The sequence below is a fragment of the Mustelus asterias genome, chromosome 23 (assembly GCF_964213995.1).
Source record: "Mustelus asterias chromosome 23, sMusAst1.hap1.1, whole genome shotgun sequence".
Classification (NCBI taxonomy): Eukaryota; Metazoa; Chordata; class Chondrichthyes; order Carcharhiniformes; family Triakidae; genus Mustelus; species Mustelus asterias.
Genome location: NC_135823.1, coordinates 67,588,665 through 67,601,431, shown reverse-complemented (window position 1 = coordinate 67,601,431; position 12,767 = coordinate 67,588,665). Strand labels below are relative to the sequence as shown.

Below are 12,767 nucleotides of genomic sequence, written 5' to 3'. Positions count from 1 at the left end.
CTCCCAAATAGAACTGGAAAACTACATGGACCACCTGGAGAGGCAACTCTGCTGTTTGTCCTCTCAACTCTACATTGACCATGATGTAACCTTTTAACAGCACAATCTCTGCCACGTATGACCTTAAAATCACATCAGCTGGTTTTAACGGAAGATGCTTCAGCTTTTTTTGGTATGTAGTCTCAGGAATTAAAGATACAGCAGCACCAATATCAACCTCCATCCCAATAGACCATCCACTTAGTTTCAGAATCACCCAGAATCCATGTGATCCACCCTGTATGGATAAGGCCTTCAGTTGGAGCTCTTGATCATATTTCGGGACAATCTCTTCTTCACACTCATAATTCTTTTCTCCAAGTTCTAAACTCTTTTGTAGATTGCAACTTGTTCTTCTTTTCGAAGGTACCCAGATTCTTCTCCTGAATATTCTTCTCAGGGGAAGCTGGTCTGGACCAACAGGATTTTTCAGCGTGATCCATTTTGCCACAATTCTTGCTTTAACGATCCTTGCTCCAGCAGTCACTCACTGAATGGCCCATTTTGGCACATGCCTGACATGCTTGTTGCTGTTTCGACTTCTTGTGGGCAGTTCCCAACTTGTGAATCTTCATTCCTGCACCAGATTGTAGAGCCTCTTTAGCAGCCAGTGCCATCGACACTGCGATTTCTACTGCTGTCTTCAAAGTCAAAGCATGTTCAGAGAGCGATCTTCTTTGGATAGCCTCATTTTGGAGATCACAAACTGGACAACCTCAAAGAGAATCTTCTAACGACTCACCAAGCTGACAATGTGGTGCCAGCCTTTTTAAGGTTGCCACAGACTGAGCAATGCTTTAGTCTTCCATTTGATTCTTTCAATGAGTGGATCCTGAACTGTTCAGCAACGATCAGTGGCTTTGAGAGTAATGCTCTTCAAAGATTCTTGTTAAGTCATCGTAGGTTTGAGTCACTGGCTTTGCTGCGTGAACCAAACACTGGAGCAAATTAAAGGTTTTATTTCCTACAGTACTGAAAAAAGCTGGTCTGAGCAACTCGTTAGGAGTTTTATTCGCTTGTACAAAGTACTGAAAGCACACTGCACAGGAACTTCATGATTCGCTACGAAGTGATGCATTTTGGAAGAAATAATGTAGGGAGGAGTTATACAATAAATGGCAGAGTCATCAGGAGTATAGAAACACAGAGGGACCTAGGTGTGCAAGTCCACAAATCCTTGAAGGTGGCAACACAGGTGGAGAAGGTGGTGAAGAAGGCATATGGTATGCTTGCCTTTATAGGACGGGGTATGGAGTATAAAAGCTGGAGTCTGATGATGCAACTGTATAGAACGCTGGTTAGGCCACATTTGGAGTACTGCGTCCAGTTCTGGTCGCCGCACTACCAGAAGGACGTGGAGGCGTTAGAGAGAGTGCAGAGAAGGTTTACCAGGATGTTGCCTGGTGTGGAGGGTCTTAGCTATGAGGAGAGATTGGGTAAACTGGGGTTGTTCTCCCTGGAAAGACGGAGAATGAGGGGAGATCTAATAGAGGTGTACAAGATTATGAAGGGTATAGATAGGGTGAACAGTGGGAAGCTTTTTCCCAGGTCGGAGGTGACGATCGCGAGGGGTCACGGGTTCAAGGTGAGAGGGGCGAAGTATAACTCAGACATCAGAGGGACGTTTTTTACACAGAGGGTGGTGGGGGCCTGGAATGCGCTGCCAAGTAGGGTGGTGGAGGCAGGCACGCTGACATCGTTTAAGACTTACCTGGATAGTCACATGAGCAGCCTGGGAATGGAGGGATACAAACGATTGGTCTAGTTGGACCAAGGAGCGGCACAGGCTTGGAGGGCCGAAGGGCCTGTTTCCTGTGCTGTACTGTTCTTTGTTCTTTGTTCTTATCATTGAAAGGCCCCATGGACCCTAATTGACCCATTAATTATCTTACAGGCACTCGCAACTCGAGGCTGCACAGGACCTTTTTACTGTCTTCCCAGAACGCCACTTTTTATCCTGGACTTGATGTTTTATTTCAATCAGCCCCAGCCATACACAAAGCATTGCTTCTTTTTAAATATGCAAGATACTACCCGGAATCTCACCCGTCTCTGACTGTAGCCCCCGCCTTCCACTCTTTCAAAACCACACTGAGAGCATTTTACTTACTTGTCTTCCTGCACTGGCACTTCAATCTTTAACCTTGTTGATGCTTCACCCCAGCTTTCTAATATTCCAGCTGTGAGGGCCCACAATGATTTTTCTCTTAGGGTCTTTTCTCAATGTCCTCAATGAATCAAATGGTCGCACGCGTAGATTCAAATTGACACACAACAGGTTTATATAAGAGCTGCTCTCTGCATTGCGCAGAGTACAAAACTGAAAATAAAAAAGCAGCTTCTGTAAGCACCCTGATGACGTCACCATCAAATCGTGTGATTAGCTCTTAAAGCAACCTGCAAACCTTTTAAATATATAACACTTGTCTTGTGAGGTTATCACTATGTTACCATTTCCTCTAATGTTTTTCCATTTTACTGAATAGTGAATAATAAAAAATAGAAATAAATACAAGATTCTGTTCACTGTATTTCCTTCCCTAACCCGCTGTCTTATTGGCTCCTTTGGGATGCAACAACAGCACAAGCGAGGAAGGCAATGGAAAGATTCAGAGACTGCTGTTTCTCTGAACCAGAGTTTCCCAAACTGGGTTACGGGGCCCTGGAATTCTGCGGGACTCATCCTGGAATTCCAACTGTCCTTCCAATTCGTCCAACCGGAGGACATTTTCATACTCCACTGACTTCTGATAGGTGCACCAGTCAGCCTATCAGCAATCAATGCACTGAGAATCTGGCCTCAGATTGGACGAGCTGAAAATACTGGCAAAGTCAATTTAAACTCACAGCAAGGCCAAGAGTGAAGGCAACAGAAATGTGGAGCAAAGTAGGTTACATCCATGCAGAGCGAGAGGCTGGGACCACAGGGTCCAAGAGAGGCCAGGACCGTAGAACAGGGAAAGATGTGCGAGTGTGTCTGTGTGTGGTGAGTGTGTGTGTGTATCTGTGTGCATGTATGTGTGGTGAGTGATTTGATTTGATTTATTATTGTCACATGTATTAACATAGTGAAAAGTATTGTTTCTTGCGTGCTGTACAGACAAAGCATACCGTACATAGAGAAGGAAGGGAGAGAGTGCAGAATGTAGTGTTACAGTCATAGCTGGAGTGTAGAGAAAGATCAACTTAGTGTGAGGTAGGTCCATTCAAAAGTCTGACAGCAGCAGGGAAGAAGCTGTTTTGGAGTCGGTTGGTACGTGATCGCGGACTTTTGTATCTTTTTCACGACCGTGTGTGTGTGGGGATGTGTGTGTGAGTGAGAGAGAGGTGAGCGTGTGTGTCTGTGTGAGAGAGGTGAGTGTGTGTGTGAGAGAGAGATGAGTGTGTGTGAGAGAGAGGTGAGGGTGTGTGTCTGTGTGTGAGAGAGAGGTGAGTGTGTGAGAGAGAGAGAGGTGAGTGTGTGTGAGAGAGAGAGGTGAGTGTGTGTGAGAGAGAGAGAGATGAGTGTGTGTGTGAGAGAGAGATGAGTGTGTGTGAGAGAGAGATGAGTGTGTGTGTCTGTGTGTGAGAGAGAGGTGAGTGTGTGTGTGTGAGAGAGAGGTGAGTGTGTGTGAGAGAGAGAGAGGTGAGTGTGTGTGAGAGAGAGATGAGTGTGTGTGAGAGAGAGGTGAGTGTGTGAGAGAATTGAGTGTGTGTGCAATGAGGATCCAGCAGTGCTCCCAGAATTATCTGAATGTGTGAGCAAAAGATCAGCATCACTCCTCACATCAAGATAAGACATGGAAGTATTTACTGAATTAGGAAACTTTTTAATAAAGTACACATATAAGAAACAGGAAAAACCTCTGTTTTGTGTTTTTATGCATTAGTATGTGATTGCTTTTTGTGGTTTAACTCTTCAATCTGGGAAGAATGTTCCTCCGGGATTCCATCAGTGTTGTGGGAGGTCGGAAAGATTCCATGGCTGGAAACGTTTGGGAAGCCCTGCTCTAAACAGCCAGGAAGGTGCAAGAGAATGTTGGAGCAGCATTGACTCTGTGACCCTAGTGTCTGGAGTTGAGAATGGGTCGCAGGTTTTACAGGTGATGGGGCTGACAGAGGGTAAACTGCTACAAGAGGTGAACAGTGTCGCTCCGTTTCCCTATCCAGCCAATCAGCGCACTGCAAATTCACACGGGCTGCAATATTGCGGACGGATTCAGTCAGCTCTCCTGTAAAGTTTGAGGCCAGCGTCATTGGAAATGGGACGCGACAGGCTCTTGTCAGGGTAAGGGCACAACCTCAGGCTAAAGGGACGATCCTTTAAAACAGAGATGAGGAGGAATCTCTTCAGCCAGAGAGTGGTGAATCTGTGGAACTCTTTGCCTCAGAAGGCTGTGGAGGCCAGGTCATTGAGTGTCTTTAAGACAGAGATAGATAGGTTCTTGATTGATAAGGGGGTCATGGGTTATGGGGAGAAGGCAGGAGAATGGGGATGAGAAAAATATCAGCCATGATTGAATGGCGGTGCAGACTCGATGGGCCGAGTGGCCTAATTCTGCCCCTATGTCTTATGCTCTTATGGTCTAAGGTTGTGGAATGTTACCAGAGCTCTGCTCTGCCTCCAGCGCATGTTCAGCTCAGAGTGTGTATGATGCTGTCACTCGGCATAAAAGATAAAAAATAGTTACATTCCGATGTACGTCATCCGGGAAAACAGGATCGATCAATAAATAGAACCTCCCCAAGCTTCACATTGGCTTCCAAGTGCACTGCGAGGCAGCATTGATTTTGTCAGTAATGCTGTAATGATGCTCACAATGTGTGTATTTTACAGTGAAGGAATCCCAAAAGCCAAGAGGAATACTTAAACACACTTCCAACCCTCTAGGTAGAACCAACTGCTCAGAGCTTGAGAGACAGTAACAAACAGGTCTGGCTGCCTGGAGCAGCACTAACCGCCTTACACTGGCTCGTGGGATGTAAGAGCGAACATGTGGAACAGCTGCCTAGCAACACTTCTGCCAGATGTGTCTTCGAAGCACTGACATGTTTAAGATTAAAAATCCGTTTACCATCAAAGGACTGTCGACACCATTATTTAGTTCTATGAGCTTTGAATGGTCTGTTCCAAATGTTTCTCACCATCATTCCAATTCTTTAGTACATCGAATTCCCAATTACTCTTTCTGTAATTTGATTCTATGTTAATATGTTTGACAATTAAAACCCATTATTTATACCTTTTTACAGCATGGACAGGTTGGCTATTTACTCAATACTTGAGTATCCCACCTTGAGTTTATTCATTTGTGGGACGCGGGCGTCGCTGGCTGGCCAGCATTTATTGCCCATCCCTAGTTGCAGTTGAGAGTAAAGCACATTGCTGTGGCTCAGTGGGCCGAATGGCTTCCTTCTGCACTGTAGGGATTCTATGATTCTAACTGTTCGTAGTGAGAAGATGCACCTCCTTTCCATGAAATATATAAAAATAAAAGTTTGAGATTTTGGTGGAGTTAGACGCAGAAGAAATGTATGCAGAATCATCTTTCTCGTCTCCTTCTAGGGTGGCACGGTAGCACAGTGGTTAGCACTGCTACCTCAAAGCGCCACTTGGGTCACTGTCTGTGTGGAGTTTGCACGTTCTCCCCGTGTCTGCATGGGTTTCCTCTGGTTTCCTCCCATAGCCTGAAAGACATGCTGATTAGGTGGATTGGCCGTGCTAAATTCTCCCTCAGTGTTCCTGAACAGGCGCCAGAGTGTGGCGACTAAGGGATTGGCCGTGCTAAATTGCCCCTTAGTGTTAGATGAATGGTGAGTGTGTGGGGTTATGGGGGAGATGCTCTGTCAAAGAGTCGGTATAAACGCGTATGGCTGAATGGCCTCCTTCCGCACTGTAGTGATTCCAGAATCGTATTGATGTGACAATTCAAATGTAGCTGTTTAGATCACGCGACCAATTCTGATCTCTCTCTTTCTCTTTAATGTTCCTCAGCTGAAAAGGCAAACGACGACTTCTTCGCCAAGCGGCAGCATTTTGCCGAACTCGCCGCGAGAGGCACTCTCCCACTGCACCCGGTCCAGATGTCGATGGACCTGGAGGCTGGCGCTCACAGCTCTGCCACCTACCCCAAGCTGACTGGGCAGAGGAACAAAATGACCAAGATGCATACACATCCGCTGGTCTTCGATGCAGACTACAAAACCTGGGACACAAACGACACGGCCATCCGGCGGCAAGCCTATGCCAACAAGCGGCCCTGCACCGTGGGCCCGCTGGCAGAGAAAGCCAGCTCTCAGCCGCAGCATTACCTGACTCAGCAGCCATACTTTGTAACCAACAGCAAAACCGAAGTGACAGTGTGATGATGTTCATCAGCTTTTGTTTTTAAGAAAAGAGAACTACCTGACTGAGAACTGAAGTATTTTGGACTGGACCTGCATTGTTGGCTCATGCAGCAGGGCTTTGGAGCTGGTGTCTGAATAACGAGCAATACACACGGAGGTTTAATAACAGCGGACGTCCTGTTCATGTTTCAAAAAAAAACCCCACACACACAAACAAATAACAAAAAAAAAGTGATTTTCTTTAGAAACAGATGATCAGTATCACACTCTGCAGGAACAGAACTCAGTTTTCAGTCACTGAAAGGGATTGGGACAAGGAATGACTTGTGTCTGTACAATGGTTACGCACAATGGGGGAAACATGGGTTTCCATAGCTTTATAACTTCCTCAACGCGTTTGACAAAGGAAGCGCTGGGGATAAAGCAGACAACGGAGAGTGATTTGCGTAAGCTTGTCAACACTCGGCTGCCCTCCATCTCACTACGGGAAGACTGGGTAACGTAGGCTGTGTCTTCACTATGGAGAAGGGTGCCATTGTCTTGCAGAGTGGTCGGTAATCCCGCATTCTCCCAACTTCTCTCTTCCAATCTCTGCTGGCGTTGCGTTCTGCACTCTGCGACTGGAAAGACTCGTCCAACAGGACGAGACGCCATAGTTGGGATCCACCCCCATATCCGTGAAGGGGATCTCGTTGGGCTTTTGCTCTCAATTTAAATGACGCGAAGGTCTCTCTCAGAAGACCCTGGGGGGAGGGGGGGGGGGGGGGGGGGAGAGAGGGTGAAAAGCAGAAAATAAAAGAGGGGAAGGAAATGAAACAATCACTGCGTTTTATCTGAAAGGAATCAGAAACCTTGTTTGACTCCTTATGCCAATTTTTCTATCGAATATAGAGGAAGCAAATGCATTTTTTTTTAAATTACCGATTGCACATTTTGCCTCCACAGCAGCTAATGATAATCTTCAGTGCTGGGAACAACTTGTTTTTGCTTTGCACCTCACGTATTATAGGTCGGGTAGAACAGGATTTCCTGTTCCCAACTGCTTACTGGATGTTATAATTCCTTCTATTTGGAACAGAAAACGGGGCTAAGACAGCATGGTGCAGAGTTCAAGGATCTTTGCACTGATGAGTTAAGCTTATTTGTCATCAAACCTGAGCATGAAGTTTTAAATTCTCATAATGTATGAAGTATATAGTATTTTCTATTTTATTACCCACATAGCCAGTTATACCCATTGGCCCTCTGGCATGACCTTTAGACTACAGGTTTTTAATAGCAGCAAAAAAAAACATTTGAATTCATTTTTCGATATACTGCTGTATATTTGTCACACATAATTCCGCGCTTTAGCCCTTCCCGACTGAATGTAATCCCCCTCTGAACTCATCTTCACTGCCTGGGATGAAAGGTGAGGTCTACACCACACTGGAGGGAGGTGGAGTTTCATATCACCTTTGCACACGGGATGGCAAATGCGGCGACGGTTTTGATAAGTGTTATGCAGTGTGTGCCAAGCGGCACCGTAAGGTCTCCGAAGTGTTTTTTTTGTGAATGGTGGGGGGGCTAATTTCAGTCACCAACAGGTTGGGGGATATTTGCTAGTGTCGCTTCTCTCTTGTAAACAGTTCTCCCATCAATCAGCATGAGTATCAAATGGGCACAACATGGGCACTGTACCCACCCCACCTGCCAACTGGGATGCCCCGAAACACTTTCACATTTGTGCTTCACTTTAACATTTCACTGGCTCTCAATGGGGCAAATCGGCATATAGTGGGTTCAATGTCCCTGGATGGGGGAGGGGAGCCATGCTTGTGAGGGGCAAACACTGTGTGTAACGGGTCCAATGTCCCTGCGTGGAGGAAGTGGAGAGGGAAGAGGCCATGTTTGTGAGGGGCAAACAGTGTGTGTAAAGGTCCAATATCCCTGGGTGGAGCAAGTGGAAAGGGAAGGGCGCTATGTTTGTGAGGGACAAACAGTATGTGTAATGGGTCCAACGTCCCTGGATGGAGGAAGTGGAGAGGGAAGGGAGCCGTATTTGTGAGGGCATGCCATGTGTGTAATGGGTCTAGTGTTCTTTTACGGAAAAGGGAGCCATGTTTGTGAGGGCAAACAGTGTATCTGTGATGGGTCCAGTGTTTTTTTATGGGGAAAGGGAGCCATGTTTGTGAGGGCAAGCAGTGTGCGTAATGGGTCCAGCATCCCTGGGTTGGGTAAGTGGAGAGGGAAAGGAACCATGTTTGTGAGGGCAAGCGTGTATAATGGGTCCAGTGTTCTTTGGTGGGGAAAGGGAGCCATGTTTGTGAGGACAAGCAGTGTATGTAATGGGCCCAGCATCCCTGGGTGGAGGAAGTGGAGAGTGAAGGGGTCATGTTTGTGAGGAGCAAGTAGCATCGGGGAATGGGCATCCAACATGGTGGGCTCTTAACTGCCTCGCAGAACCACTTAGTTTTGGCAAAACAGTGAGGTGACCTTTGCAGGGCAGTTGGAGACATGGAACAATTGTTGATCATGCCAGTGATGGGCATGTCTCAACATTGTTTTTAAAGGGAAAGTGGGAGGAACAGAGCCGGGGGAGGTAGTTTGGCCGTTGTCTACCAGCCCATCAGAACATCTTTCTGTGAACATGGAGGTTTCAAACATAAGCAAGAACCTGGCGGTGAGAGTTATCGGAGGAACACGGAAAGCTGAGGTGTAACATTGTCCCTGCATTAATGTCTTTACTGTGACAGGAACAGGAGCAGTGGGAGATTCCCCCAGATCCCCCAGGGGAATTTCACAGTAACTTCATTGCAGTATTAATGTAAGCCTTACTTGTGACTAATAAATAAACGTTAGTCTCTCACAGCTGTTCCGCTATTCAATAAGATCATGGCTGATCTGTGATCCTAACACATTCCCGACTGATAGCAAGGTCCCACGATTTCCCGAGAGTTCACATTCTCTCAATCTCAGCTGTCGACATACCCACGGAATGAGCTTCCCCAGCACTCTGGGGTAGAGAATTCTGACAATCCGCAAACTTCGGATTCAAGAAATTTCTTCTTACCTGAGCCCGAAGACCCTGGAATAAAAACAGAAGATGCTGGATAAACTCAGCTGGTCAGGCGGCACTTGCAGAGAGAGAGAGAGAGAAACAGGGTGAAGATTTGGAGTCTAACATGACTCTTTTTGGGAGTTTTCCTGCTCTGCTTTTCCAGCATTTTCTGTTTTTATTTCAGATTTCCAGCATTCTCGGTTTGATGATTCTTCCTCTGGACTTCACTTCAGGGGAAATCGGCCCTCAGCATTTACTCTGTCAATCCCTCTCAAAATGTACGGGTGAGATTCTCCCACCTCCCAGCCATGTGTTTCCCACCGGCGGGAGGTGGCGTGGGATTCTCCAGTCTCGCTGCTGTCAATGGGAATTCCCACTGACATCACCCCATGCGGCGGGAAACCTATGAGCGGCAGGGCCGGAAAATCCCCTGGTGTGAATGGCCAGAGAATTCTGGCCCACATATTTCATTGAGATCACTCCTTATTTTTCCAAACTCCAAACCAGCACTCCACTCAATCGCACCTGGAAGGAAACCCTATCATCTGAGCAATAGTAAGAAGTCTCACAACATCAGGTTAAAGCCCAACATACTTGTTTGGAATCGTGAGCTTTTGGAGCACTCACCTGACGAAGGAGCAGCGCTCCGAAAGCTCGTGATTCTAAATAAACCTGTTGGACTTTAACCTGGTGTTGTGAGACTTCTTACTGTGCCTACCCCAGTCCAACACCGACAGCTCCACATCATGGATCCCAGCAATAAATAATGTCCAAACAGCACGAAAACACTTAGCTACTCTACACACATTCTCATTCTCAATAAAGTTTTGCAAACAGATATTATTCAAACCTGCTGCCAGATTAGACAGTGTTTGACTGTGTTCTAAGATTATTTTCTTTTGAACTGACTGCTTCAATGATCTTTCTCTGCTTTCCTCACAGTACACCTGACTCACCTGCCTTGACTGCCTTTTGCTTTCCTTCTTTGCTTGCTCTGTTTCTATACAACCCTTTCTTTGTCCTTGGGGCTATTTTAATGTCACAGGTCACTTAACTGTCAACTTTCCTTGAGAATTGATCACCTTGGGGGGGGGGGGGGAGGTGGGCGAGGGGGTTACCATTGACCAGAAACTAAACTGGACTAGCCAGATAAAACTGTAGCTACAAGAGCAGGTCAGAGGCTGGGAATCCTGCGGTGAGTAACTCACCTCCTGACTCCTCAAAGCGTGTCCACCATCTGCAAGGCACAAGTCAGGAGTGTGATGGAATACTCCCCACTTGCCTGGATGGGCGCAGCTCCAACAACACTCAAGAAGCTCAACACCATCCAGGACAAAGCAGCCTTCTTGATTGACACCCCATCCACAAACATTCACTCCCTCCACTATCGATGCTCAGTAGCAGAAGTGTGTACTATCTACAAGATGCACTGCAGCAACTCACCAAGGCTCCTTAGGCAGCACCTTCCAAACTCATGACCACTTCCATCTACAAGGACAGGGGCAGCAGACACATGGGAACACCATCACCTGAAAGTTCCTCTCCAAGCCACTCACCATCCTGAATTGGAAATATATCGCCGTTCCTTCGCAGTCACTGGTCAAAATACTGGAACTGCCTCCCTAACAGCACTCTGGGTGTACCTACACCATGGGGACTGCAGCGGTTCAAGGAGGCAGCTCACCACTGTCTTCTCAAGGGCAATTAGGATGGGCAATAAACGCTGGCCTAGCCAGCGACGCCCACATCTGTAAGGACATAGAAACAAAGTGGTGGTTTGAGATTTACAGCTGCCTGGAGCAAGCATCGCTTGAACCACACTTACCCTGTTTAGCACCTCTGTTAGACATGTACTGAATGCAGTTTTTGCTTAGCCAGACAGTATGAGCTATAGCCATGCCAACATTGCCACTCGTAACCCTACATACAAACATAGGTATAAGCATACAAACATACGAATAAGGAGCGAGAGTTTAGTCCCTAAAATACACCATTTGATAAGGTCATGATTGATCTGTTTGTGGTCTAAGCTCTACTTTCTACCAACCCTCGATACCCGTCAATGAAAATCTATCTCACTCGGCTGTAAGAATATTGAGTGATATTGAATGGTGGATATTTGCTGCACCACACTTATGTGACCAGAAAATATAGGAGCAGAATTAGGCCATTCAGCCCATCGAGTCTGCTCCGCCATTCAATCATGGTTGATAGGTTTCTCAACCCCACTCTCCCGCCTTTTCTCCATAATGTTTGATTCCCTTACCAATCAAGAACCTATCTATCTCTGTCTTAAAGACACTCAACAGCCCACCACAGCCTCTGCGGCAATGAATTCCACAGATTCACTAGCCTCTGGCTGAAGAAATTCCTCCTCATCTCGGTTCTGAAGGCTCGTCCCTTTACTCTGAGGCTGTGCCCTTGGATCCTGGTGCTTGCTGGTGTTTGTGCCTTGTCTCGGAGCTGGTGTATGGACGGTGCGTGTTGATGTGCAAGATCCCCCGTGATTCTCCTCCGCAGCTGTTGCAAAGGGCTTGTTGTAAATAATGCAGGAGGAGAGAATGTTTACTGTAATGTCTTTATTATTTATTGTGATCTGAAGAATGATGGAAGGAGGCAGGCATCTGTTCTAATCAACATCATCTTTAGTTGTCCAAATTGCTCAGATGTTTGGACACTGCTGGCCCTTGCATTTTCTACCCAGTTTCCCACTGACTCCGACAAGCACAGCCCCAACGCTCGTGCAGTTTGTGTCTCGTAGTTTGAATAATTACCCTGTGATAGTTCAGCACTAACTGGGGAAATATCTGTTTCACTGTAAGTGCAACACGTGTACAGGAGACACACTTTTCAGCCACATCGCAAAAGTGGCTAAGCCCCGATTGAAAGACAAACAAATGTAAAAGTTAGCCATCTCTGCTTGGATACTGCAGAGGAATAATTGGTTCAGGCAAATCTGTACATAAGATCCGATTGAATACGTAAGGAGCAGGATCCAACCGTCTGTTGCCACGGAACATTCTAGTACCTTGTTGCCCAGTCACTGGTGTTATTCAATCATCAACATTTGCACACACCTGATGAATATAAGTCTAATGTGGGTGTTAACATTGCGATTTTGCTGCTACCTTCTAGAATATACTCGATGTAACAGAACCTTGTTGAGTACTTTCTCCTGTTTTGTGAGTAAGATATTAAGGAAAATCTTTTTTGATTTGATTTTTGACTTGATTTATTATTGTCACATGTATTAACACGCAGTGAAAAGTATTGTTTCTTGTGCGCTATACAGACAAAACATACTGTTCATAGAGAAGGAAAGGAGAGAGTGCAGAATGTAATGTTACAGTCATAGCTAGGG

At 46.2% G+C, this 12,767-nt stretch overlaps 1 protein-coding gene across 1 annotated transcript in view; it reads left to right on the top strand.

The window, feature by feature from the left end:
* Window positions 1-8,260, top strand: part of shisa9a (shisa family member 9a) — a 314,382-nt gene extending 306,122 nt beyond the window's left edge. The window contains exon 4 of the mRNA XM_078239851.1: window positions 6,014-8,260. Within this exon, the coding sequence (XP_078095977.1) occupies window positions 6,014-6,384 (371 nt within the window). The 3' untranslated portion in view covers window positions 6,385-8,260. The remainder of the gene's footprint in view (window positions 1-6,013) is intronic.
* Window positions 8,261-12,767: the final 4,507 nt, after the last annotated feature.